Source organism: Molossus molossus, unplaced genomic scaffold, assembly GCF_014108415.1.
Source record: "Molossus molossus isolate mMolMol1 unplaced genomic scaffold, mMolMol1.p scaffold_m16_p_20, whole genome shotgun sequence".
Classification (NCBI taxonomy): domain Eukaryota; kingdom Metazoa; phylum Chordata; class Mammalia; order Chiroptera; family Molossidae; genus Molossus; species Molossus molossus.
This window is the reverse complement of record NW_023425356.1, coordinates 42621913-42649395: the sequence shown is the minus strand read 5'-3', so window position 1 is coordinate 42649395 and position 27483 is coordinate 42621913. Positions and strand designations below refer to the sequence as shown.

At 49.1% G+C, this 27483-nt stretch overlaps 1 protein-coding gene across 1 annotated transcript in view; it reads left to right on the top strand.

The window, feature by feature from the left end:
- The window catches only part of LAMC1 (laminin subunit gamma 1), a 116148-nt gene that overhangs the window by 68096 nt on the left and 20569 nt on the right, over positions 1-27483 (top strand). Inside the window, exons 2-13 of the mRNA XM_036273113.1 lie at positions 4291-4595; positions 12202-12332; positions 14807-14973; positions 17689-17877; positions 18673-18790; positions 19167-19265; positions 19358-19494; positions 20385-20507; positions 20593-20782; positions 21073-21185; positions 23634-23855; positions 23951-24139. Of these exons, the coding sequence (XP_036129006.1) occupies positions 4291-4595; positions 12202-12332; positions 14807-14973; positions 17689-17877; positions 18673-18790; positions 19167-19265; positions 19358-19494; positions 20385-20507; positions 20593-20782; positions 21073-21185; positions 23634-23855; positions 23951-24139 (1983 nt within the window). The remainder of the gene's footprint in view (positions 1-4290; positions 4596-12201; positions 12333-14806; positions 14974-17688; positions 17878-18672; positions 18791-19166; positions 19266-19357; positions 19495-20384; positions 20508-20592; positions 20783-21072; positions 21186-23633; positions 23856-23950; positions 24140-27483) is intronic.

Here is a 27483-nt window from a genome sequence, read left to right as displayed (position 1 = left end):
GCCTTTTTCTCTCATCAGCTCTTTGCTCGTCTCTACAGAGGCTCTTAGGGAGTTTCTGCACTCTCTTCAGATAGTCTCCACCCAACACTCTCACTGGCTCTCTCCCCAGCCCCTTAGCAGACACCCTTGATTTTCACTGAAATAAAAAGTCATCAGTTAGAATTCTTTCAACTTCCATCTGTTACAACTTGCAAGGTCACTTGTGGTTGCACCCAGACAGGAAGCGGGTGCAGGTCTCCTCCTGCTGAGGTGACCCTTTACCAGCGCTCAGTCCCAGTGTGGTCTTTCCCTGTGCTGGTTGGGCACAGCAGCAGGTAATGCATCTTTTATCTCCCATCTAAAAGCCCAGGGCAAAGAGAAAATCCTTGCCTAGAGCCTGTATTCCCTTCAACTGTCTTCTTCTCCTCTTTCTTCTTCCCTTTAGCCAGATGCCCTCACAGCTGGATTCCAACCATGGTGTCTACATTCCCACCTGTTACCTGCCATTGGTTATTTCAGCCCATCACGATCCCTGCCAATGACCTTGGTGGCCTGAAGTCAACAGATGCTTCTTAGTCATTATCTTACTCTCTTGGAAGACAGTAGCACCATTATTTCCTGCTGAAAACCCTCTTGGCTTCTGTGATACTGATACCGTTTGACTTCTTCTTCTCCCTCTGGTGTTCACGGTCTCTTCTCTGTCTCCTCTCCTTTCTGTGCTTCAGATGTTGATGCTCCTCAGCTTGATCTCAAAAGTCATTTGTCTTCTCACTTAATGTACTTTCTTTGGTGGTCTCGACTAGCCCAGATCCTCATTGTCTGTCTAGGTACTAATGAATCCCAGATGTATCCATCTAGCTCAGACATCTCTCTTGAACCTTCAGTGCGCTGACATCCAGCTCCCTACAAGATGTTTCATCTTGTCTAGATGACCCGCAGACACCCCAAAGTTAGTGTATCCAAAATTGAGGTACTCTCCCTGTCCTCCCCGCTGCCCCGGCTCCCGTCCTGCTTGACCGCCTTCAGTTCTGTTTCAGTGGATGGTACTCCTCTCCGCTTAGTTGTTTTTAGACTAGAAAACTAAGCATAGTTTTTAATCCTCCCGCCTTTCGGAATGAGTAGAAGATTTGACAGTAAACAGTGTGAACCAGGTAAAGGTAGAGGAGGCTTTCAAAGGTGGGTCCTGTTCCCCGTCACCCCCCTCAGTGACCAGGTTACCGCTGACGTCTGCTGCTTACGTCTCACCCAGATCCATTCATTTCTCTCCATTCCGGCTGTCCCTGCTCTGAGGTCAGCCACTGTCACCCCTCCAGGATCACTGCCCCATCTTCTTAACGATTCTCCTCACCTCCAGTCCTGCCCCTTCCCACCTAGGCTCCACACAGCGGCCGTTCTGAAAATCAAATCAGATCAAGCATTTCCTGACATGATCCATCCACGGCTTGCCATTGTCCTTAGATTGAAGTTACTCTTCAGCATGGCTTCCAGCCTGGCGTGTTCTACCTCCTAGCTAGATCATCCCCAGCTCCTCTCCCGGTCCAGCCATACTGCTCAGCTCTGATACCTCCACTGATTACTTCTGAGCCTCTGGGCGTTCCCACCTGCTCTTTCTCCGCCTGGACAACCGATCCCTGTCTGCTTAGCTAGTTCCTCTGCATTCCTCAGCTCTTGGATTTAGATGCCATCTTATCTAGAAAACTGACCTGGCAAATCTAGATTAGGTGACAGTCCTCCATGCTCCCAAAACACTGTGCCCTTCCCCTGTCACAGCCCCCGTCCCACGGAACTGCAGGGGTCCGTGGCCACTGCCAAGCGCACTGTGACTCTGAGGGCCGTGCACGTGTGGTGTGGACCGTGGGCGCCGCCCTCGATCGCCACAGCGGCTTTTCCTCCGGCTGTGGCCGCAGGCTGGGGTGAGAGGGCAGCTCTGAGAAGGAGGCGTGGTGAGGGGAGGCAGCCCCAGCAAGGTCGGCGCCGGCAAAGCTGCTTTCTGGGTGCATCGGCTGTGGGAGTGTGCACCTCGGCCCGTCGCTTTCGGGGTGCGGCTTTCTGCTTCAGACGTTGGTCTGGAGCACGCGACACCCTGATCCATTTTGCCTTCTCCCCTTTGATCCAGACTCCTGTAGGTTGGGTTGCTAAAGAAAAATGAGATTGCGATATCGTACATGTAGACAGAGAGGGTAGAAAGGGAAGGGAGATCTGTAATCTAGAGATAGCGAGTCAGCCTTGGAACATCCCAAGCCACCCACCCGAGTCAAACTCAGGGGATTTGCAGTCCTGGAATGCCCCAGATAGTCGCAGGAATGTCCTAGATACTGGATTGTAACCTCACCCTCCCTCATTCAAAGGTGATGTCCTGACAGTTTTTATATAGTCAAGAGACAGGTTAAATTTGCATTCTTTCAACAGGAGGGTTGTTAACTACATTTCTGTGACCCATGTCCAGGCAAAATGTGCTGCATCGTAGGTAGCAGGTCCAGGCTGGTGTAACACCCTTTGGCACTGTCCCAGGTAGTCCCTGGAACAGTCAGGCCCTGTGTGTGCTCGCATCCAGGATCCTTGTTCGGGAGTTTTCTTCTAAACCCTGTTACCTTATATTTGTGTAGAGTTTTACAATGAATCAGGTATATACAAGATCTTAGTATGACCTTGCCACAGCTGTAGGTGGCTCGGGGATGATCATCCTCACACTTCCAGCAGGGGCAGGGCGGAGCAGAAATCACAGCTCATCTCTGAAGGAGTCAGGACCTGAAGTCAGGTCTCTCAGCTCCCCGTGTTGTCGCCATCATGCCACATGCCTTTGTGTTCGAAGTCATACGTGTGTGTGTTTCATGCGCATGGCGGACAGTTAATGAAACCTCCCTTGTAAGATCTGGACCAGTTGAGACAGAGTCAGATAGGGCTCATCACAGCAGTTTTCTAGGTAGACTGGAGTGAAAACAGCCTGGACACAGCTCACACGGACTTTCTGCTCTTGCTCCTTGCCTTTCTCCCCGGGCCACCTTCTTGCCCCAGTTGAACTCACCACCAAATCCCAGATCCGGACCCAGATGGCAGCAGGCCTCCCTGCAGGGAGACGGAGGTGCTGTCTTATACCAAGGAGTGCAGGAGAGGGGACGGACTTGGACAGGCAGCCAGAGAGAGAGCTGAGGGGATTCCAGGCCGTGCCTGAGCATCGCTGCCGGGGGATGAGGGGGTACGAGGAGGAGAGGATGGCAGCAGTCTGTCCTTGGCACTTGGGGAGTGCAGGAGGGCCTCCTCGGTGGGCTGCGTAGGGGAGGGTTAGGGTGGTTCTTCTTGTAAGGTTCATTCACCTGGGGAGAAAGACAGTGAGCTCCTTGAGTGCAAGGACCCCGATGTCCAACACATCCTGTCCCCCAAAGTGTATACAGAGGACTGAGCTGCTTGTGCCCAGCAAATACTTAGTGACCAAACTGTGATCTTCACTCTCACATAGAAGCAGCAAAGAAAAGGTAGTTTCAGAGGTGGAAAGACCCAGTCTCTGAATGAGTGGTGATGGACCGGGGGTGCACACGGCTTCTCGTGCCCACCCGAAGGCACACTCTGGCCGCTGCAGGGACGACAGTCCACTGACTCCTCCCCTTCGCTGCCCTTCCCGGACCAGAGCTCACTTCTCATCTGTTCGCTTTGAATGTGTTCAAACCCAACTTCTTTAAACCACCTTTCTCCTTTCCTCTTCCTTTTCCCTGTCTCTGTTCTTCTTACTTACTCTACCCCCTGCCCCTTATCTCGATCACTGATTTTCTCCCCATCTCAGATTTCTTTATTAACCTGGTAGACAAGTCATATCGTGGTGCTCGTGATATTCTTCTGTATCAGGAAGTAATATTACAGTTGGTCAGGAATGAGTTTTTCCAAATGTTGAAAGTGCCCCGAATACACATTTTCAAAACACATTTTCTTTTCTATCATTAAGCTTTTGCTGAAGACCCAGCGTTAAGAATAAATGTACTTTTTCATTCTATTTTATTTTTGATAGTGTAGGGACAATACCAGTATATGCTACAGTGGTCACGGCAAACAACATTCCAACCACCTACATCATAAGTAGGCTTTTACGAGCTGACTCAGGACCCCGGTAATAAGTTGTCACTTCTGTGGGAACACGTGCTCTGCTGCAGGCTCAGACCAGCCTGTCAGACACAGCCGGTGTGCTGTGTGTTCCGGAACCTTCTTAGTCTGGTGTGCACAGGGTGTACTTTCTCTGTCAAGTTCCAAAGCAAACTGGGAATAGAGGGAATTTCTTGGCTCCGCACATGACATAGGAACTTTGGTGTGTTTGTCCCACAGGAAAGTCTTTTGACATCACCTACGTACGCCTCAAGTTCCACACCAGCCGGCCCGAGAGCTTCGCCATTTACAAGCGCACGCGGGAGGACGGGCCCTGGACGCCCTACCAGTACTACAGCGGCTCCTGCGAGAACACCTACTTCAAGGCCACCCGGGGCTTCATCAGGACCGGCGAGGACGAGCAGCAGGCCTTGTGCACGGACGAGTTCAGCGACATCTCCCCTCTCACCGGCGGCAACGTGGCCTTCTCCACCCTGGAGGGAAGGCCCAGCGCCTACAACTTTGACAATAGCCCGGTGCTGCAGGTAGGTGTCCCGAGGCTGGCCCGGAGCCCCTGGTTCTTCCCCACACGGGACACGGGGAGGTGGTGGTGATGGGGTGTGGGGCCCGGAGCCCCTGATTCTTCCCCGCACGGGACGCAGGGAGATGGTGGTGATGGGGTGTGGGGCCCGGAGCCCCTGGTTCTTCCCCGCACGGGATGCAGGGAGATGGTGGTGATGGGGTGTGGGGCCCGGAGCCCCTGGTTCTTCCCCGCACGGGACGCAGGGAGATGGTGGTGATGGGGTGTGGGGCCCGGAGCCCCTGGTTCTTCCCCGCACGGGACGGAGGGAGATGGTGGTGATGGGGTGTGGGGCCCGGAGCCCCTGGTTCTTCCCCGCACGGGACACGGGGAGATGGTGGTGATGGGGTGTGGGGCCCGGAGCCCCTGATTCTTCCCCGCACGGGACACGGGGAGATGGTGGTGAAGGGGTGTGGGGCCGGGAGCCCTGGTTCTTCCCCGCACGGGACGCAGGGAGATGGTGGTGATGGGGTGTGGGGCCCGGAGCCCCTGGTTCTTCCCCACACGGGACGCAGGGAGATGGTGGTGATGGGGTGTGGGGCCCGGAGCCCCTGGTTCTTCCCCGCACGGGACGGAGGGAGATGGTGGTGAAGGGGTGTGGGCCCGGAGCCCCTGGTTCTTCCCCGCACGGGACGGAGGGAGATGGTGGTGAAGGGGTGTGGGCCCGGAGCCCCTGGTTCTTCCCCGCACGGGACGCAGGGAGATGGTGGTGAAGGGGTGTGGGCCCGGAGCCCCTGGTTCTTCCCCGCACGGGACGGAGGGAGATGGTGGTGAAGGGGTGTGGGCCCGGAGCCCATGGTTCTTCCCCGCACGGGACGGAGGGAGATGGTGGTGAAGGGGTGTGGGCCCGGAGCCCCTGGTTCTTCCCCGCACGGGACGCAGGGAGATGGTGGTGATGGGGTGTGGGGACCGGAGCCCCTGGTTCTTCCCCGCACGGGACGCAGGGAGATGGTGGTGATGGGGTGTGGGGACCGGAGCCCCTGGTTCTTCCCCGCACGGGACACGGGGAGATGGTGGTGATGGGGTGTGGGGACCGGAGCCCCTGGTTCTTCCCCGCACGGGATGCAGGGAGATGGTGGTGATGGGGTGTGGGGCCGGGAGCCCTGGTTCTTCCCCGCACGGGACGGAGGGAGATGGTGGTGATGGGGTGTGGGGCCGGGAGCCCCTGGTTCTTCCCCGCACGGGACGCAGGGAGATGGTGGTGATGGGGTGTGGGGCCGGGAGCCCCTGGTTCTTCCCCGCACGGGACGCAGGGAGATGGTGGTGATGGGGTGTGGGGCCCGGAGCCCCTGGTTCTTCCCCGCACGGGACGGAGGGAGATGGTGGTGATGGGGTGTGGGGACCGGAGCCCCTGGTTCTTCCCCGCACGGGACACGGGGAGATGGTGGTGATGGGGTGTGGGGACCGGAGCCCCTGGTTCTTCCCCGCACGGGACGCAGGGAGATGGTGGTGATGGGGTGTGGGGCCGGGAGCCCCTGGTTCTTCCCCGCACGGGACGGAGGGAGATGGTGGTGATGGGGTGTGGGGCCCGGAGCCCCTGATTCTTCCCCGCACGGGACGCAGGGAGATGGTGGTGATGGGGTGTGGGGCCCGGAGCCCCTGGTTCTTCCCCGCACGGGATGCAGGGAGATGGTGGTGATGGGGTGTGGGGCCCGGAGCCCCTGGTTCTTCCCCGCACGGGACGCAGGGAGATGGTGGTGATGGGGTGTGGGGCCCGGAGCCCCTGGTTCTTCCCCGCACGGGATGCAGGGAGATGGTGGTGATGGGGTGTGGGGCCGGGAGCCCCTGGTTCTTCCCCACACGGGACACGGGGAGGTGGTGGTGATGGGGTGTGGGGCCCGGAGCCCCTGATTCTTCCCCGCACGGGACGCAGGGAGATGGTGGTGATGGGGTGTGGGGCCCGGAGCCCCTGGTTCTTCCCCGCACGGGATGCAGGGAGATGGTGGTGATGGGGTGTGGGGCCCGGAGCCCCTGGTTCTTACCCGCACGGGACGGAGGGAGATGGTGGTGATGGGGTGTGGGGCCCGGAGCCCCTGGTTCTTCCCCGCACGGGACACGGGGAGATGGTGGTGATGGGGTGTGGGGCTCGGAGCCCCTGATTCTTCCCCGCACGGGACACGGGGAGATGGTGGTGAAGGGGTGTGGGGCCGGGAGCCCTGGTTCTTCCCCGCACGGGACGCAGGGAGATGGTGGTGATGGGGTGTGGGGCCCGGAGCCCCTGGTTCTTCCCCACACGGGACGCAGGGAGATGGTGGTGATGGGGTGTGGGGCCCGGAGCCCCTGGTTCTTCCCCGCACGGGACGGAGGGAGATGGTGGTGAAGGGGTGTGGGCCCGGAGCCCCTGGTTCTTCCCCGCACGGGACGGAGGGAGATGGTGGTGAAGGGGTGTGGGCCCGGAGCCCCTGGTTCTTCCCCGCACGGGACGCAGGGAGATGGTGGTGAAGGGGTGTGGGCCCGGAGCCCCTGGTTCTTCCCCGCACGGGACGGAGGGAGATGGTGGTGAAGGGGTGTGGGCCCGGAGCCCCTGGTTCTTCCCCGCACGGGACGGAGGGAGATGGTGGTGAAGGGGTGTGGGCCCGGAGCCCCTGGTTCTTCCCCGCACGGGACGCAGGGAGATGGTGGTGATGGGGTGTGGGGACCGGAGCCCCTGGTTCTTCCCCGCACGGGACGCAGGGAGATGGTGGTGATGGGGTGTGGGGACCGGAGCCCCTGGTTCTTCCCCGCACGGGACACGGGGAGATGGTGGTGATGGGGTGTGGGGACCGGAGCCCCTGGTTCTTCCCCGCACGGGACGCAGGGAGATGGTGGTGATGGGGTGTGGGGCCGGGAGCCCCTGGTTCTTCCCCGCACGGGACGGAGGGAGATGGTGGTGATGGGGTGTGGGGCCGGGAGCCCCTGGTTCTTCCCCGCACGGGACGCAGGGAGATGGTGGTGATGGGGTGTGGGGCCGGGAGCCCCTGGTTCTTCCCCGCACGGGACGCAGGGAGATGGTGGTGATGGGGTGTGGGGCCCGGAGCCCCTGGTTCTTCCCCGCACGGGACGGAGGGAGATGGTGGTGATGGGGTGTGGGGACCGGAGCCCCTGGTTCTTCCCCGCACGGGACGCAGGGAGATGGTGGTGATGGGGTGTGGGGACCGGAGCCCCTGGTTCTTCCCCGCACGGGATGCAGGGAGATGGTGGTGATGGGGTGTGGGGACCGGAGCCCCTGGTTCTTCCCCGCACGGGACGCAGGGAGATGGTAGTGATGGGGTGTGGGGCCCAGAGCCCCTGGTTCTTCCCCGCACGGGACGCAGGGAGATGGTGGTGATGGGGTGTGGAGGCCTCCGACGCTGCAGACAGCTGGACTGGATAAGCGAGGGAAGCAGCTTGCTCCCGCTCCCCGCTTGGTGTTTGTTCTTACGTTCCCATGTACTCGCGAATGTATCCTGGGATATATAAACTTTACAGCTTTTTTAAAAAGTTGGACCGCTCTAACTTTAGCATGTGTACTTAAAGTGGAAACATTTTGCTCCTGACCTTTTGGAGAGGGTATTTGAACTCATCTGCCCAGTTTTCTTGCTTCCTGTCATACCTCTTCTTGGATTGGACAAAACAGAACATATTTTATTAATAAGAGGAAACAATTGAAGCAGGATAGTTAAGAATGCCACCTTCTGTCCTGGCCGGTGTTGCTCAGTGGTTAGAGCATTGGCCTGCGGACCAGAGAGTCCCAGGTTTGGTTCCTGCCAAGGGCACATACTTCGGTTGCAGTTTGTCCCTGACCTGGTTGGGGTTGTGTGGGTGGCAACCAGTCTGTGTATCTCACACATCGATGTTTCTCTCTCTCTCTTCCTCCGTCTCTCCCTCCCGCTCTACCTGAAGATAAATGCAAAAATGTCGTCAGATGAGGGTTAAAAAAAAGAATGCCACCTTCTTTCATTTCTGTGCCAGGGAATTCAGTGTGGGTTTGCCTGGCACCGTTGCCAGTCATGAAAACTCGTCGCCCACAGCACTGGTGTTTGTGACAGTATACGTTTAGGGACCCCTGGTATTGTGCTCAAGCATTGTCATAGACTCTTCCCTACTGTGCAGTAGAAAGAATTAAATATTTTTTTTCTCATGGATTCTGGGTACATATTCCTTATATGTCATAACATGGAATCTTTCTCTCTGCTTAGATTTCTGTGGATTTTTCTCATGCCCTGGCTGTTGAATTGTGGAGAGACTGGCGAGCTCAGGCCATTCTCAGCACGTGAACCCAGAGTTGCAGACACTTCTGTTTGTGGCTGCAGCTAACATCTGACCTGGGCAGCCTGTATGAATTGACTGACATGATAAATACTGGGATGTGGGTGTGCAAATGCTCTGTACGTTTTATGAAAAGCTATTGTGATTTCTCAGGAGGGAACCTCCCATTGCGGGGGCTCTATGCTTTTGTGTCTTCTCATTCTTTCTCTGGGGAATTTATGATGTTCAGGACTCTTTTTCTCATTTGGTTGTATGGTCTTGGACAGTGGCAAAAGATGAGAATATATTTCTCTGTGAATAGATTGTATGCACATTGTATTTCTGTATGCTGCTGGCTGGGAGATGATAAATCTTGATTTTGATCAGCTCTGAGATTGTAGTGAGCAGTAGATGCATTTGCAGTGGTCTTTCAGAAAAGTGCTCCTGCATTGGCAATGAGAGGTGTTCAAAGCACATGGCAGGGAGCACAGCAGGCTTTAATAGATGAAAAAGCAGAAGACTGCATGGCCCGGAGGGAAGTGATCTCCAAAGACTCGCCAGGTTGACCCAGCAAACATCTGTTAGCTTTGATTCTTCCACCCAAACTACTGTGTTTCCTGGTCCTGGAGAGGCAACAGTGTAGCCTGTAGGAAAAAGCCCCGAGATGACAGTGTGGCTGGTTTTCTGGCACCTTTGCTAATTATATGCCTTGTCAGCCTGTCTTGAAGCCATATCCCCAGCTATAGGAATTCTGAGGTTTGCTACTCTTATTCCGCAGGAGCGCACAAGACTTCATGTGGTGAAAATGCTGTAGGCGTCTGCGGTAGGTTTGGTCAGTTGGTATCGTCATGCAGAGACGTTAATTATGTGTCTCTGGATGTAAGAGCTCTGCTGTGAGATACAGTTGCCAAAGGGGTTTAACTGTTTCAGCTGATCTGGCCATGAGGGGAGAAGCCAAGCACCCTTTCCTCATCACCCCCCTCCCCCCCACGCTTCATGAGCTGTGGTCTCCGACACGGACAGGAGACCCTTCCTGGTTTCGTTGTATCTGAATATTACCGAGTGTGCACTGATTCAGAATAATAATCAGCATTTATTACAGCACTTCCTGTGATGCGCCACAATGTGACAAGCAATGCTCTAAGGTCTTTAGGTATATTAGATATATTAACCCTCCCAATAATTCTGTAAGGTAGATGTTTTTATTATCTCCATTTTACAAACGAGGAATCAGTGGCCCAGAAAGGATAAATTAACTTACCAAAAATCAAACAGTTTTAAGTGGCTGAAATGGGATTCGAAACCCAAAATGTCTTGTTTTAGGGTCTGCTCTTTTGAAGGTTCACACTATGGGGGGAGCAGGAAAGGGGGAGGCTTAGATTCAGCCCTTGAGAAAAGCTTTTTATTCAGGAGAGCTGTGATAAAGGGAAAGGCTGTAGAAGATCTGATAAGCATTAAACACAGACACGGGCTTAGCTATTTACATTACAGACGACAAAAGATTCCTGACATTGTGGCCATGAGGGGGAGTTGTTATTGGAGTTCCAAGTTTGGGTGCAATGAAATCATCATATCTTCTCCTTTCTGATTGGACCGGAGGCTTTGTGGAGAGAGCGTTCTCTGAGCTCTCCGTGTGCATCTGCCAGGTGTTTGGCATGGTTTAGCAGTGGCTCTCCGTCAGGGGTGTGCCTCTCAGTCTCGTGCGGAGCCTTTGGAAAGCACAGACCCCACAGCCCTGCACACGCTCCTTGCGTCTGTCGGAGGTTCTGAGCTGCAGCCCAGGAGAGGACTTGGAGTGGAGATGGTGCCTTTAGGTGGTTATATGGAATACACCACTCCAAACGTAATGGTTCTAGACAAACATGGTTTATCATTCCTCATTGATTCTGTGTTGTCCTGGGCTCGCTCACTGGCTGGGGAGCTGGGAGCTGGGTTTCTCTCCCCTGTGGTCTTACCTCACGTGATGGTGGCATTCTCCCAAGAGGGCAAGTCCCGGTGCACAGGTGCTTATCAGGCCTCCGCTCAGGTCACATTTGCCAATGTCCCCACAGCTCCAGAAAATCACACTCCCAAGCCCAGCATCCATGTGGAAAGGGGTTCCACAGGGTGTGACACTCGTGGTCATGATTCATTGGCATTGTTATTATAACAGCCTACCACAGATGTACACACTGACTAACATCAGCTCAATGAAAGGACATTTATACGAGGGCTTCGATTTCATGAAACCTAGGGGAAACTTACAACCTTCATTCTTCACCGGCCCTGTGGTACACCTGCCCAGTGGGTCAGTTGTGGTTTCTTCACATTTGCTCGTTGGCTCAGCACATGTTATGGGAGCACCTACTGTGCTAGAGGAACTGCAGCGGACAAAACAAAAGCCCCTGCCGGTGTGGGGCTTACAGTCTGGCGGTGACAGGTGGCAGAAACAGGCAGTATAAATAGCAGGCTTGGAGACTGGGGGGAAAGGTGAGGGGATTGAGAAGTACAAATTGGTAGTTACAAGACAGTCTCGGGGATGTAAAGTACAGCAGAGGGAACATAGGCAATAATATTGTAATAACTGTGCAGGGTGAGTACTGGAAATAGCCAGGGGAACACTTTGTAAAGTATGTGATTATCTAACCACTATGCTGTACACCTGAAACTCATACAAAATAGTGTTGAATATAAACTGTAAATGAAAAATGAAATTTTAAAAAAAGTGTAAAGGAAAATAAATAAGTAAAATAGGGAAGGTAAGTAGGGGGATGGGAGGGTGGTAGCAATTTTATAAAGAGTGGCCTGGGAAGCCCTGACAAGGGGGAATTGTGGGGAGAGCCAAGACGAAGACGGACTCTGGTCGGCTGAGGGCAGTGTAGTGATTTATTGCTTGTACTTGGATGTCTTCCCCAGATCTGTTGTCACGGGTGGGCTGTGGAGGGAGAGATAGCTGGTACCAAGTGGGCAGGAGGAGACAGTGACCAGCATGTCCTGTAAAGTGTGGTGTCACACGAGCTCTGTGCTCGGATCTGGCTGGATTTGGGGTGCGGATACAGGGTGAAGAGAAGGGACATGTGTCTTGAGTACCTAATGTATGTTGGGCATTTAGAAGTATATCTCATTTAAGCCTCTCAGTAGCCTCTGAAGAAACTAGTATTATTCCTGCTTTGGGGGAGTCTGAGTGGTAAAATAACAACTTAGATCAAAGAAAGAAAGAGTCAAGAAAGGGGAAAATATCAAGAAATGAAAAGAACCATTGACTATTATAGATTTAATGCTAGAAGAGAACATAAGTTAAATGGTACATCCACTATCTAGAACATTTTATCCCATTTCTGTCTCTTGTCTTCCCATTACCTAATCCTGGTTTTGTTTTCTCACAGGAGTGGGTGACAGCCACGGACATCAGAGTGACCCTCAATCGCCTGAACACCTTTGGAGACGAGGTGTTTAATGACCCCAAAGTCCTCAAGTCCTATTATTACGCAATCTCTGATTTTGCTGTAGGTGGTAGGTAAGTAAACTATTAAAACTTTGAAAGGGCCCAGCTGGGTGGCTCGGTGGATTGAGCATCATCCGATGGACTAAGAGGTCCCGATTTGATGCCTGGTCAGGGCACATGCCCGGGTTGTGGGCTCAATCCCCAGGGGGGGACTCGGAGGAGGCAGCCAGTCAATGTTTCTCTCTCACATCGATGTTTCTTTCTCTCTCCTGTCCTCTCTCTAAATAATCAATAAAAAGTAAAATAAAATCTGCTTTAAAAAAAACCCACAAAACTTTGAAAGAGATTCCAGCTTTGGTTTAAAAGTAAATGTAGCAACTGTTTACAACTATATTAAAAACATTGTTAGACCTCATTATCATGGAAACAAAGTAATTAGGTTTTCTAAAACCTTGTCAAATCCACACACTTGGTGAATCCTTATTGAGGATTGAAGTGCAAAGCTCTGTAATAGGCTCTGCGAAGCTACTGAGGAAGTGTAGACTGCCATGCACCCACTGAGGAGAGGTGGACCTTCTAGGATCCTGCAGATGAATGAGGCAGGCGACGTATGACTCTGAGACATTAAATACTAGTATAGTCCCATGTTTTAGCTTTAAAAAAAAAGCCACATGCCAGAGAATGCTGCAGAAGCGTCAGCGAGGCTGGAGGAGCAGAAGGGGGCTAAGCTGGATGAATGGGGTTGAGTGCAGAGGGTGGGCATGCGTGAACAAAAGTCTGGAGTTGGGAGAGTATGAACCTACTTAACTGAAGGAACATCTCATATGAATTTGTAGAGTTGTAAACAAGAGAGAGAGATTGGTAGCTCAAGATGTTACACGGCAGGAAAGGATCTTGGACCTACATCCCCTGTATTAACCTGTGAGGTCTCAAGAGCAGAAACATCATCATTGTGTGCAGTGTCCCTGGTGTGGATTGATGCTCAGAGAAAGTTGATGGAAACTGTCGCCAGTGAGTAGCCATGTAGTTTTTTTGCAGTAGGGCTATGATATCAAAACAGTGGCTTAGGAAGATTAGCTGTGGGCTTATACGTATGAGTAGAGTATGCTCGAGAGAATTTCTATTCTTCTTTTGATGCTGTGTGAGCTAGGTGATAGGTGACGCACACCTGACGTTAGGGTGGTGACAAGAGAATGGAAAGGAACATGTAGAGGCATTTTATTGTGAAGGAAGAATTATCAGGAGGTAGTCAGGGATGATTGTAAGGTTTCGTGATGAGGAGACAGGTGGCACCATTAACAAAGTAAATAAAGATGAGCTAATTTGGGGAGATGATGAGTTTGGTTGTAGACATGTAAAGTTGTAGGTCCTGGAGGACATCTAAATTTGTGCATCAGTCAAGGAGTTTGGGAGAAACATGAGAGCTGGAGATGTAAATTTGTGACTCATCCTGATTATGCTGTAGATGTTTCAGAAGTGTTTGGGTGTCCTTTTAAGTGGTAGTTGAAGCTCTGGAACTGTTTGTAGTCTTCATGGAAGCACCGAGGGAAATGTCAGCACACCAGAACGCACGCTAGTATTTGTGGGAATTTCCATGAGTTCTTAGTTTATGGTTTTACCTGCCTCCAAGGGATCCTTCAAGGATTCTTACCCCAAACAACCTGTGGGATACCAGGCTACCAGATCCATCTGGTGGTGAGGTATCTAATGTCTCTTGCTGCCTTCAGATCAGAATAACTTTAATATCATCATGGCAGATAAATAATTGCTGACATAATTATTGACGTATGTGCTCACACAATCCTAGGCACATGAATAAAGCAACTTCTTGATCCTCCCAGTAACCCTATGAAATAGACATCATCATAACCCCTATTTTGCATGTAAGTTACAGGGCGGGTCTCCAAACCCAGGCTGCCTGGCTTCCAAAGCCATGCTCTTCTTTTTTTCTTTTTTCCTCACCTGAGGACATTTTTCCATTTTTTGTTCAGGTAGAGTGGGAGGGAGAGAGAGGAACAGAGAGAGAGAGAGAAACATGGACGTGAAAGGGACACATCGAATGGCTGCCACCTGCACGACCAACCAGGGCCGGGGACAAACTGCAACCGAGGTACGCGCCCTTAGCAGGAACCGAACCCGGGTCTCTCTGGACTGCAGGCCGACGCTCTAACCGCTGAGCCAAACCGGCCAGGGCTCCATGCTCTTCTTAACCAGCACACTCGGCTGCCTCTTGGCACACACACATGACTTTGGGACGTGATGCTACACATGTCCTCAGATGTTGTTGGGGACTTTCTTCTCACGTCTGGTTAATGCCCCATCCCCTGTTAAATAAAGATACCTTTTTTTTTTTCCTGTTTAATTGTTTCCTCATACCTGAAACTCAAACAGCCCTCCCTTAATCTGGCTCGGTTGCTCAGTTTCCAGTGGTAAGCTTAAGCACATTCGGGGGCTGTTCCTCGTTCCCTGTGTCCGTCCGTCTTCTGCGTCCGTTTCAGTGACACTGGAGCCGCTTCCTGTTTTCTGAGTGTCCCCTCTCTCCCCAGGTGTAAGTGTAACGGACATGCAAGCGAGTGTGTGAAGAATGAGCGTGACAAGCTGGTGTGTAGTTGCAAACATAATACTTTTGGAGCAGACTGTGAGAAGTGTCTTCCTTTCTTCAACGACCGGCCGTGGAGGAGGGCGACCGCCGAGAGCGCCAGCGAATGTCTGCGTGAGTGCCCCGCCGCGCCAGCCCGTCCGTGGCCCAGAGGCCTGCGGGGGTGGAGGGGGAAACGGGTGACTTGCACTGATGCCTCCTCGAAAGGCGGTGCTCCTTTCATCATTGGGGAGCATGGGACCATCCACCGCGCGCACATCAGAGGACACCCCAGAGGAGGGCCACTGGCTGTGAATACAAACCGTGCCGGTTGTGGGTGTCCCTCCTGAACACACACCCCGGAATGGGAGCGGCAGCCTCGCGGTTGGGCACTGGGCTGAGGCCCACACGCCCGGCCAGGGTAGCCTGCTCCGACGTACGGTGTCTCCCGTTTTCTTCTTTGTTGTCCTTCAAAATAGTCTTCTTCCAACTAAGGCGCATTTCCTCAGGAGCCAGGGTCATTGGTTACCATGTGTCGGTTACAATGAATTCTAGAGGAAGGCTGCCTCTCAAGAGCTATTATGTATCAAAATTATTTTTCTTTGATCTCACTGAAGAGCGTAGTAGGGAGCTTTCCTACTGCTCAGGCAGATGTGGCGGCTTTGGGAGGGAAGTAGATACGGGTGATCCTAGGCGAGGGCCAGCCGAAGAGGAGAGCACATCGTGTCTTCCTTCAGCCTCCTGGTCTATCCGCACAGGCAGGGAAAGGAGTCTCAGGAGAGAGGAACTAGGGAACCATGCAATTACGACTTGCCAAGGAGTTAAGAAATTTTTAAAGCAGCTGTAATTTTCTTATGTCCTTATAAATATTCCTGATCATAGTCTCTTGGGAATAAATTGACTAAGAAAGAAGACACTGTGAACTTGCAGGAATTGTTGGCAGGAACCTTGAGAAAGAATTGATATCTTAACTTAGGACTATTTTTATTAGCTGCCCAGAGCAGACTTTCTTATTCATCCCAGATTAGCAGATTGATTTTACAGCCTCCTCCGGCATTCCCAAACAGTTGCTCAAGCTCCTTCGGTTCTCTCCCTGAACGGGAACATCCATGTTGGGCTCCGTGACACAGACTGGCAAAAGAAAGAATGAAAGAGTCCTGAGATGTGCCATCTGAGTAAACGTGCACGTGTGTTTGGAAAGTCTGTTTGATGATGTGGCTGGTCACATTTAGAGGCTGTCCAGGAACAGATGAGAACAACAAATCCATTGTATCGCCAGCCTACCCCCAGTAAATGAGCTGCATACTGTAGCGAGAGGACTTTGATGAGGAACTAAGTCAACTTGCTTCCCTCCTCAGTCCCTTCTGCACTGTGACCCCTCAAAGAACAAAGTTTCTGGGGGTTGCGACAATAGTCCAGTATCGTCTGGGTGCTTGAGCCACAGAGGAGAACATGATAGCCGCTTTCTCTCTTACCAGCTGCTTAGAAGGGCGATTCTCACCTGGTGGGCTGCAAGAATTTTTAAAACAGGCAATACCTGACTATTTCGTTGGGGCACTGACCGCTTTTCCAGACTGTCAAATTAAAAAATGGCACCAGCCAACACAATGACAGCCATCCAGTGTGAATGAATCAAAATTGTACCTATTTTTTGTCAGATCGGCCAAAAAATGTCTTTTTATGTGCTACAGAATTTTAGTAATGAATTTACGTGTGCCACGAGATGAAAAAGGTTGAAAATCGCTGGCTTAGAATAGTGGAGATCCAGGAACTGTTCTGGCTCATGGTCTCCGAGCACCAGACTGCCGACGTGGGGCTGGCTGGGTTGATTGCTGGATAATTTGGGTAGGCTCGAGGGAAAAGAACAGCTATTGAAGAAGGAAGGGAAAGGGAGCTATAAAAATTACTTAACACAACTCTAATTTTGGTACTAGTGATTCAAGGTTCTAAAAACTTTTCAAGGATAATACCATAGAACTGATTGTAAACGAAGGAAGAGAAGAAAACGAAAATATGTATATTCAAATATTTTAAAACAACAACTTCCTGATCTGTCTGAAATCAAATAAAACTTTATTTAGTGCAAAAGCTACTGCCTGTACTTTGGGCAGAATCAACAATTCTGAGAAAATCATTGGACTATCAATACACTATAATAAAGAATTTCTACAGATACTTGTTCTTAAAATATGGTTGTTCCCGGTAGGTGGTATCTGTTAGTTACTTAACAGGTGACCTCGTTGGCACATCCCCAGGGGATGGCTCTATCTACTGGATGCAGATTTCCCTGTAATTCTGCTTCCATCCGCAGAGGCACTAATTTTAACCCATGTGTCTCAGGTTAGCCCAGTCTGGCACTGTGAACGTTAGTATCTTAGATATTTGAATCATGTGAGGCCTGAAACGCTAAGGTGAATTGAAGCCTGCCTATTTATGGGCACCTTGTTCTTGGAGGTGGGGTTAGGATGAAGGATGAAGATTCCAGAAACATTGAACATTGTAAGTTGACTTGCCTTTTACTTGTATATGAACACTGACCTGGAGATTCCTTTCTTGTTAAGAACAAGAATTCCTTGTCTTTTATGATGGTGCTGTTTTTCATAAAGATGAACATTTCCTAGTAAGCTAATAACCAGGCTGTATAAACCCATTATTGACATACTGTTTTTCTTTCTTTTCTTTTCTTTAATGAAGAATGTATCTTGTGGTCATTCTTATTCTAACACCACCTGTCAGAGAGATGTGGGAAATTATGCTTTGGTTTTTACTTTTTTGTTTTTTCGAGTCTTAGAGATAACGCTATTTGTAAAGGAACATGGATCTCACTTAACTCATGTGTTTGGCCAACAGCCTGTGAGTGCAACGGCCGATCACAAGAGTGCTTCTTTGACCCCGAACTGTACCGATCCACTGGCCATGGAGGCCACTGTACCAACTGCCAGGATAACACCGACGGTGCCAACTGTGAGCGGTGCCGGGAGAATTTCTTCCGCCTTGGGGACACGGAAGCCTGCTCTCCATGCCACTGCAGTCCTGTCGGTAAGTGACAGGCAGAGTCTGCAGCAGCCCAGTGGGTGGAAAGGCCTCCCCCCCATAAGCATTCCATGTATCCCCAGAAAATAAAGCTGTTTCCTAGGCATTTGCCCAGGTTCAGTATGGAAATGTGGACATTGCTGGCACATGAACCAGTCAGGATCTGCCTGGCCCCCACCTCCACTCTAACCGCGTTGAACTTTCAGATGATTTTCTGGTGTGTATAAAACTGGGCTTGGCCAGAGTAATGGTTCTGTAAATAATTAGCAGCTAAATCCTAGAGACCATTTGAACTTGACTGTACAAGGTTGGCTGCTTCGTGAGTTCTTCCTTGTTAATGATTTTGTTTAGTCTCAAATCCTTCGAGAGCTGAGCTGTTTCATGTTAGCGTATGCTCATAGATGTGGTGTACTCTTAGTCCATTATGTTCGTTCAAGAGTTTGACCTTTATATTTGTTTTTCGTGCCAGTATATACTTAAATTCTAGACATGACCCTGAAGGGGCCTGTGCTCTCTCCCAGAGGGGTGACTGGCCTTCTGTCCAGTTTGCCACTGGGTACAGAGTGGCTTGCTCATGTTTTCAACATCGATGAGTAGGCGGTGTGTCTGGGAAGTTAAAATGCGGTGGCTTAAAGGGGTCTGATTTTGAGAGAACTCTGATTTAAAATTTGATCTTTTAGCTCTGTAACCATTTAGAGACTACATACTGATTTTCAGGCATTGTTTTTAATTACTGATTTTCTTTCTTTAACGTTAGTGTTGCCGACCCACCTGGTGGTTGACGTGCTTTTTAAATTTCAGGTTCTCTCAGCACACAGTGTGACAGCTATGGCCGATGTAGCTGCAAGCCGGGAGTGATGGGTGACAAGTGTGACCGGTGCCAGCCCGGCTTCCATTCTCTCACAGAGGCGGGATGCAGGTGACACCTCTCAGAACCCAAAGAAGGGGGCAGAACCCAAATGTAGTTGATTCATAATAATAGATCTTGTAGCTTATCTGCAGCTGTATAAACATCCCCCCCCCAAAAAAAAAAATTGTCAGCAAGATTCAAGACTTCTGGCTGTAGTGATGGCCCAGGATTGATTTGTACAGAGCTGAAGCAGCGTTTATAATATTGGTGATGGGTATTCTCGATCGAAACCAGATCTAAATATAGAAGTGACATTAGTATTCATTTTGCTCTATTAGGGTTTTTAAAAAATGATTAACATGTAGAAGTAAAGGTTCACTTTAAGAGTGGAATTGCTTTACTCCTGTGTCTTCTCTCACTGTTTCGTTCGTTCCCCACCCGACAGGCCGTGTGCGTGTAACCCCTCTGGCAGCACGGACGAGTGTAATGTTGAAACGGGACGATGTGTCTGCAAAGACAACGTGGAAGGCTTCAACTGCGAGAGGTAGCTCCTTCTCGCTCCAGCTGCATCGTGTTTCCTCCGTTATCCTATTCCAAGTTCCAAAAAATGCCTGATTGCATCTTAATCTTTTTCAGGTGCAAGCCTGGATTTTTTAATCTGGAATCATCCAATCCCAGAGGCTGCACACCCTGCTTCTGCTTCGGGCATTCTTCCGTCTGCACGAACGCCGGCGGCTACAGCGTCTACCCTATAACCTCAACCTTCCAGATTGGTAACTCAGACCTTTCCCTCCGTCCCCCAGAAGTGCAGATAGGCTTACAGCATTTTTTAATATTCAGTAACTCTTGGAGGATTTTTCGATGGTGGCAACACCATGGCTTTTAACGAACATGATTTTTTTTTAATTTGGCTTTTTTATTTCTTGGGATTTTTTGTGTTGTTTTTATCCTATATGTTTTTATGATTAGTAATGTTTGTTTTTTAAATTTTTTTATTTCTCAACAGTTGACATGCAATATTATAGTCGTTTCAGAGGTACAGCATAGTGATTAGACATTCATATAACTTACTTTTTTTTTTTTATCTTCACCTGAGGACATTTTTCTATTTTTTGTTCATATAGAGTGGGAGGGAGAGACAGAGAGAGAAACATCGACGTGAAAGGGACACATCGAGTGTTTGCCCCCACACAACCCAACCAGGGCCAGGAACAAACTGCAACCGAGGTGCCCTTAGCAGGAACCGAACCCAGGTCTCTGGACCGCAGGCCGACGCTCTAACCGCTGAGCCAAACTGGCCAGAGCGACATTCATATAATTTATGAAGTGATTCCCCCTGATGAATCTGGTACCTCTCTGACGCCATACATAGTTGTTACAGTATTATTGGCTGTATTCCCTATGCTGTACTTTATGAAAACATACATATAGTTTTAGAATTTACCGTTGAATTTTATGTAACATTGCTAAATGTTACATAAAATAAAACAAAACATATCTGGAGGGGTATAGCATACATAAGTGCTGTCGTAGGATTCATTTATTCAAGAACTTTTACTGCTGTCTGTCTCTGTGCTTCCCGTATATTTTTGTGGTCCATAGACGAGGTGAAGTCAGGTGTTTGCAATGTGACGGTGCCTGTGTTTTCGTCCTCTGCTTGCAGATGAGGATGGGTGGCGGGCAGAGCAGAGGGACGGCTCTGAAGCATTCCTGGAGTGGTCCCCCGAGAGGCAAGATGTCGCCGTCATCTCGGACAGTTACTTTCCTCGGTACTTCATTGCTCCTGGTGAGTGAGGCTGGAAACGGTCTGGCTGAGGGGTCCTGCTCTGGGGCCTCTTCTCACACTCTTGCCCTGTGTGTCTGTGTTCCAGCCAAGTTCTTGGGCAAGCAGGTGATGAGTTACGGCCAGAACCTCTCCTTCTCCTTTCGAGTGGACAGGCGGGACACGCGCCTCTCCGCCGAGGACCTGGTGCTCGAGGGAGCTGGCCTGCGAGTGTCCGTGCCCTTGATCGCACAGGGCAATGCCTATCCAAGTGAGACAGCCGTGAAGTACGTCTTCAGGTAAGACGTCTGCGTCGTAAAACCCGACCCGACGAGATGTGGAAGTGGTTTCTTTATCTGAGCTCGTCAGGCCTCAAGGTGAATGTTGAAAACCCCAGGGGTACAAGGGGACCTTTGTAAAAGACTTCCTTCCCTTCGTTCACCTGTGCCCTTGCCACCTGGACATCAAACCAGCAGACCGACGTCTGCGTCGGTTAGATTGTCGGGGCGTTGCATTGTTGGTGGTCTACATGGAAAAGAAGTGCTTTCTCAGACCCCAGAAGTTAATGGGGCCCCTTCTTTCTCTCCAGGCTCCACGAAGCAACAGATTACCCTTGGAGGCCTACGCTTACCCCTTTCGAATTTCAGAAGCTCCTTAACAACTTGACCTCTATCAAGATCCGTGGGACATATAGTGAAAGAAGTAAGTTATGATATAATTCAGGAGAGCTGTTTAACAAGATGGTGAGGTAGAAGGAGCCATAATATGCAAAAGGGCATCTCTAAAATCCTGATACTATAACAGTGATCCTAAAGAAGGGGTATAAACTACCTCCTTATACATGAATTATGTATAAAAATAATCTATTTTTAACCACTTTTAAGAACCTGGAGAGAATTTGCTAAAAGTAGTAACTACTATTATTTTATAATGGATAAGCCTGCTGTGATTACGTTACATATAAATAGATTCTTCTAAAATTTCTAAATACTGGCTCATGTGACTTAACCTTTGTTTCTTTTTATGTATTGCTCTCTAATTCTCAAACCTTTTAACCACTGGCTGAATTAGGAAAACTTATCAATCACCGAATGAACATTTGTTAGAATCTTAGATAAACAAAGCAGTTTTAGGTATGCCTGTCAAATTTTTTCCCTATAAATTTTTTTTATGTGAATGAAGTCCTCTCTCTGTAGGAAGGTAGAACCGGGGGCAGTGCAGTCTGAGTGGTGGCATGGCACTGAGTTTGGCCTCAGCAGCTCGGATGTGTTGATTTTTTTAAATTTTATTTTATTGAAGTATAACTGACATACATTACATAAGTTTCAGGTGCATGACATAATGATTAGACATTTGTACATAATGTGAAATGATTGCCATAATAAGTATAATGTCCATCACCATACTTAGTTACAGAATTTTTATTCTCGTGTGATAGAAACTTTTAACATTTACTCTCTTAGCAACTTTCAAATATGCAGCCCAGTACTATTAACTGTAGTTGCCACGCTACTGTACATTACATCCCCGAGACTTCTTTAGTTTATAAGGGAACTTTGGAAACCACCAATCTCTGTTCTCTGTAGCTACGAGCTAAGTGTTTCTTGTGTGTGTGTTTCTTTCTTTCTCCTTTTGTTTTCTTTTTGAAGATTTCGTGTGTAAGTGAGATCATGCAGTATTTGCTTTCTCTGTCTGACTTATTTCATATAGCACAATGCCCTCAAGTCATTGGTTTTGTTCATTTTGAGGTGCCTGCTTGAGGGCCCAGATGAAAATGTCTTATAAATAGTAGTTAGAAATATGGATCTGCGGCGTAGGGAGAAGTTGGGACAGGAGATCTAGAACTGAACGGTTGTTGACGTATGGGCAGTCCTTTTTAAACTTGGAAAAAAGAGCAGAACATGCAGTTCTGGAAAAATAGTTATTTAAGAAACATGCCTTGAGCCTCAAGAGAGAAAAAGAATTTCAAGGAAGAGAAGCAATTAACAAGTTTAAGAAGATAACACGATTGGGTTTGGGATTGGGTGACCAAGGAATCACGGTGAGGTTTTGTGTTGTTTTTTAAGAAGTGTTGAAACTGAAGTTAGAGTGCAGTGCTTTGGTAAACGATTTGAAAGTCAAGAAGTAAAGTAAAGGTTATTCTTTTAAGAAGTCTAGCTATAAGGGAAGGAAAAGAGAGAGACTGTAATTCGGGAGTAAGGACAAGATGGGAGGAAGAGTAATTTTAGGATGGGGAGACTTAAGAATGTTTAGAGTTAGAAGCACATGAGCCAATGGAAAAGTATCTCATGATCTAATTGTTGAAAAAACCCATAAACATATTCCAAATTAACTAATTTCAAGGCAGTCATAGAAGAGATAGCCTCAGGTTGTCAGCTTCTAAGAATTATATAAGCAGCCAATGAAACATCATAACATAGGGAAATGCACTTGAAAGATAGACTGTGAGAGACAGAAGTGGGATGGAAATTCAAGGGAGATGTGGGGTGTGCCAGCCGAGACCGTCACAGGCACTGGGGGTTGAACCATTGGTATAAGCCATTGTAAGGCTTCCTCTATTTGTATTTTCTTCTGGAAATGGGGAAGCGTTGTGATCGATGGCATAATGGCTCTGGGATAGTTGCATACTGGTTGAAGTAGCCCTGAGCATCGGAACTTGTGTGCTCATTTTTGCTGTTTTGGGCGGGTAAGAACATGATTGAGTGGCACTTGCTGACAGGTGCTTTCCCCGGTTCTTGTCCTCGAACTCGTCCGTCAGCGTCTGCTTTTGTCACAAAGAAAGGAACACTGCTTCAGGACTGAGGACCTTACTCTTCTTGTCCTCCACAGGCGTGCTCTTCTCCCTTCCTGCCCCAGATTATGGTCCGGTGCTTTTCATTTTTTACATGGGTGATTGGGAGAACTGTGAAACCCACCAGTCTCAGTATGTGTGTTTATAATATAAGGTTGCTAGACTGTTATTCCAGACCCAGCACGAGCTACCACATGATTGTACTAAATGCTGTTTTCTACTTATCTTCTCCAACATGTGAATTAAACTGAAGGTTGCTTGCCTCTGGAATTTTGGGTCTGGTTACCCTTTAATGACTTTTTTGAGATTTTGGAAAACAGAAGCCAGGTCAGCGATTCTCTTTCCCACACTACACACAGGTGCCGGATATTTGGATGATGTCACCCTGGCAAGTGCTCTTCCTGGGCCTGGGACCCCTGCATTGTGGGTGGAGACCTGCACCTGTCCGGTGGGATACGGAGGGCAGTTTTGTGAGATGTGCCTCTCGGGTTACAGAAGAGAAACGCCGAGTCTCGGGCCATACAGTCCATGTGTGCTTTGTACCTGCAATGGGCACAGTGAGACCTGTGACCCTGAGACGGGTGAGTGGATGCTCTTTGGGGGCTGCTAGAGTTAAGCTCCCTTCAGCAGACTGGCGGGAATCGCTCATTGTCTCATTTGCCTGCTCTTCAAATAGGTGTTTGCAACTGCAGAGACAATACGGCCGGTCCCCACTGTGAGAAGTGCCGCGATGGGTTCTACGGAGATTCAACCGCGGGCACCTCTTCCGATTGCGCACCCTGCCCGTGTCCTGGGGGCTCGAGTTGTGCTGTGGTCCCTCTGACACAGGAGGTGGTCTGCACCAACTGTCCCATGGGCACCACCGGTGAGGCTGCCCTTCCCAGCTGCTGGCTGTTTCTGGCCAGAGCCCCTTGGGGGAAGGCCTTTGGGAGTGTCTGGATTTTTTGTTTGTTTGGCTTCATGATGACAATTTTCTTAGTAGGCAAAGTTTTATAGGAAACAGGTTTATTACAGATTTATAAAATGCATATCACATACTGATAAGAGCTAACATATATATGGCCAGGTACTTTCCTGGCCTCATTAATCCTCACAGCCCCATGAGGTAGGCTCTGCTGTCATCCCCATGTTCCAGCTGAGAAAACTGAGGCACAGCCACACTAAGTTACATGACAAGCCTGCAGGAGCTAGAATTCAACCAAGCCTTCTGGCTCCAAAGATGATGATCAATGCACTATGCTCTCCTTCATGAGATGAGAACCAAACCTTGGTTTCTAGTGTTTGTAAGAACATGATTGGAGCTGTTATCCTGGGTTTCTTGATATACAGTGGTAATTTAAAAATATGTTATTACCGTCTTTCTTTAAATCGTTGTTTCAGTGTATTGAAGCCCATCACATTTAGTTGGGAAAATGTGTTCATTTTTTCAATAGCTTTGGATAGGTCAGTGTTCCCAGTCTCTGAGTTTCTTTCTCTTTGGTAAAAACATAAAACTAGATCTTTCCTAGCTACTCAAGGAACTGCCCTCCCAGGCTGGCTGGCCGAGGAGACCGAGGCTCACTGGTGACTGTTTCTCTTCTTGATTGACTTCAGCCTCCACATAACGGAGAGATTCTGGCCAGCCTTCTGATACAGCCTTTGACTCCATCACAAGCCTTTTGTTCCAAAGATATTGCTTCAGAGCATAAAAATAAGTGAGAAACCAAAACACTGAGCTAATAATCTGTATCTCTTGTGTTTCATCAAAACATTCTTTAATCATTGGGAAACTTCCAAACACCCCATCTTCCTTCCTGCTCCGCTGACCCCTCACCGAGCACAGGGGCTTGCAACACAGATGTGACCATTTGCTGAAGACACTTGAGAAAATAAGGAAGGGAAATTAGTGTAGAATTTTATATTTTTGACTCTTTCCTGCCTTTTATTTTTAAAAACAGTGGCCCAACAGTCTCACGCAGGAGACTTCTGCAGCCTCATTCCCCATCACCCACTCCCACGCTCCTCCTGGGCTGCTTGTCGTCCCTCAGATGTGCCAGGCTCTTTGGCCACATGCTCCTCTCCTTTAGAGTGCTCACTCCACTCTCTCCTACCCAAACTCCCTTTTCTTGGCTAACTCCCATCTCTTCTGTAGGGTTGGGTTGAAACATCACTCTCTCAGGAAGGCTTTCCAACAGCCCCTCCCTGCCCTCTTACCCGAGGTTCTTAGTGCCCTTTACTTTGTAGCCACAAGGTCTAGTGAGTGTCCCATTTATAGTATCTACTCTTAGATGTACTTAATATAACGTTGATGGTAGATCTCCTTACTCTTTTCATTGTTTCACTGGGTGGATGGCAATTGCTCAACATAACAGTTAAGCATAGTGGGGTTGTTCCCATGCCTGTACTAAATAATACCAATGGTGGATTGAGACGACTTGGGATGCTTTAATGGAGAAGTGGAATGTAAAATAGGAGATCTTGGGAAATGTTATAGACATGTTGGTCACTAGTCAGGTGTTTCTGACACAAAGCTTGTGAAATATAGTTGTTTTATTACCATCTGGCTTGAAGGGAATGATCTGTAGCACTTTTTGAGGATGTTAATGAGAGTGTCTGTATGAAAAACAGCATAGCCCCTGTGAATAATGCTCTCACTCGTTATCCCTCTTGAACCATTTGATATTTTCACATGTATTCATTTGTTTATTGTCCATCTTCCTCCTCTACTTCTTTACTCCCAGTTTAAGCTCTGTGAGAGCAGGGACCTTCATCTATTTTGTTCACTTTTGTTTTGTTTTTTTAAATCCTCACTCGAGGACATTTTTGCATTTATCTTTAGGTAGAGTGGCGGGGGGGACATCGATGTGAGAGAGATACATTGAGTGGCTGCCACCTACACGACCCTAACCGGGGCCAGGGTCAAACTGCAACCGAGGTATGTGCCCCTCATGGGAACTGAACCCAGGACACTCTGGTCCACAGGCCGATGCTCCAACTGCTGAGCCAAACTGACCGGGGCTCTTTTATTCACTTTTGTATCCTAACACCCAGCATAGTGTTCAGCATATGTGCTTATGGAATGAATGCAAATATTTATTGAATTGCAAATACAAGGTAAGATGTTCTTCATTTAGAAGACTATTGAAGAATATAAATAATTCTTGACAGTCACTGGGGTCTTAAAACGTGGTTTGCATTCACATTTAACCTTTTAAACAATCTTTTGAGGTAAATAAATAATAAGTCTTTTTTTTTTCCCAACCAAAGAGTGCATGATGTTGGGAATATAAAAATGATTGAGGAATGGTCTCTACTCTTCAGGGGCTAAAAGTCTGAAGGGAAGCAGAGATTATTTTAATACAGAGAGTTTGGATAGAGGGATGTATACACAGTGTACTAAAGGAGAAGGAATAGAACCTTTCCTGTTGCCAGGAGGGATGAGAAGGAAAACTAGGGCTAAAAAGACATACAACCTGCCCAGCAACTTAGAAGTAATACAGCCAGGACTCGAACCTATACTCAAAGACAGAAGGGTAGACCAGCTGTCCCTGCCAGAGGATCTTCTGGAGTGAGTGCTTTTCATGAGCTACCATGTAGTTCTCTTAGATTTTCCACCAGATTTTTAAAATTAAGTTTTATTCAGAACAGATTTCAGAACATCTTAAATGTGGATCCTATCTTGAATAGTTAAATTATCTGATGAGAAAGCAGAACTGAAATGCTGTCTTCATGCTAATCTGGACAACGATCTCGGTGAGGGTCTGGGAACTCTTTACATCAGAGGAAAGAAGGTCCCGCTCCCTCCCCTCTCTCAGCATCCTACTTCTGCCCCACCAGCCACATGTTCTGTTCGCCTCGTCACCGGTCTCCGTTAGCCAACCGCGGCGCTCAGGTTCAAGCCCTCTTCTGACCCGGTCTCAGCAACACTGTACAGTGTTGACTGCTCACTTTGCTCCAGAGATGTTCTCCTCTTGCCTTTGTCAACACTTCCCTCTCCTTAGTTTCCTCCTACCTCTCTCCTCCCCTCCCCTCCCCTCTCCTCCTCTTGGGTCTCCTTTGATCACTTCTGATTCTCAACCTAGGGCTTTCGTGTCAACTTTATAGGCTCCCCTTAGGTGAGCAGAGCCTGTCTTTATGCTTCTGAGCCTCTCTGTGCTACGGTTGCACAGTCTGTGTCTTCAGCCCTGACCTTGCTGTCCTGAGCACCAGCTGCCTACTTGCCATCTCTAC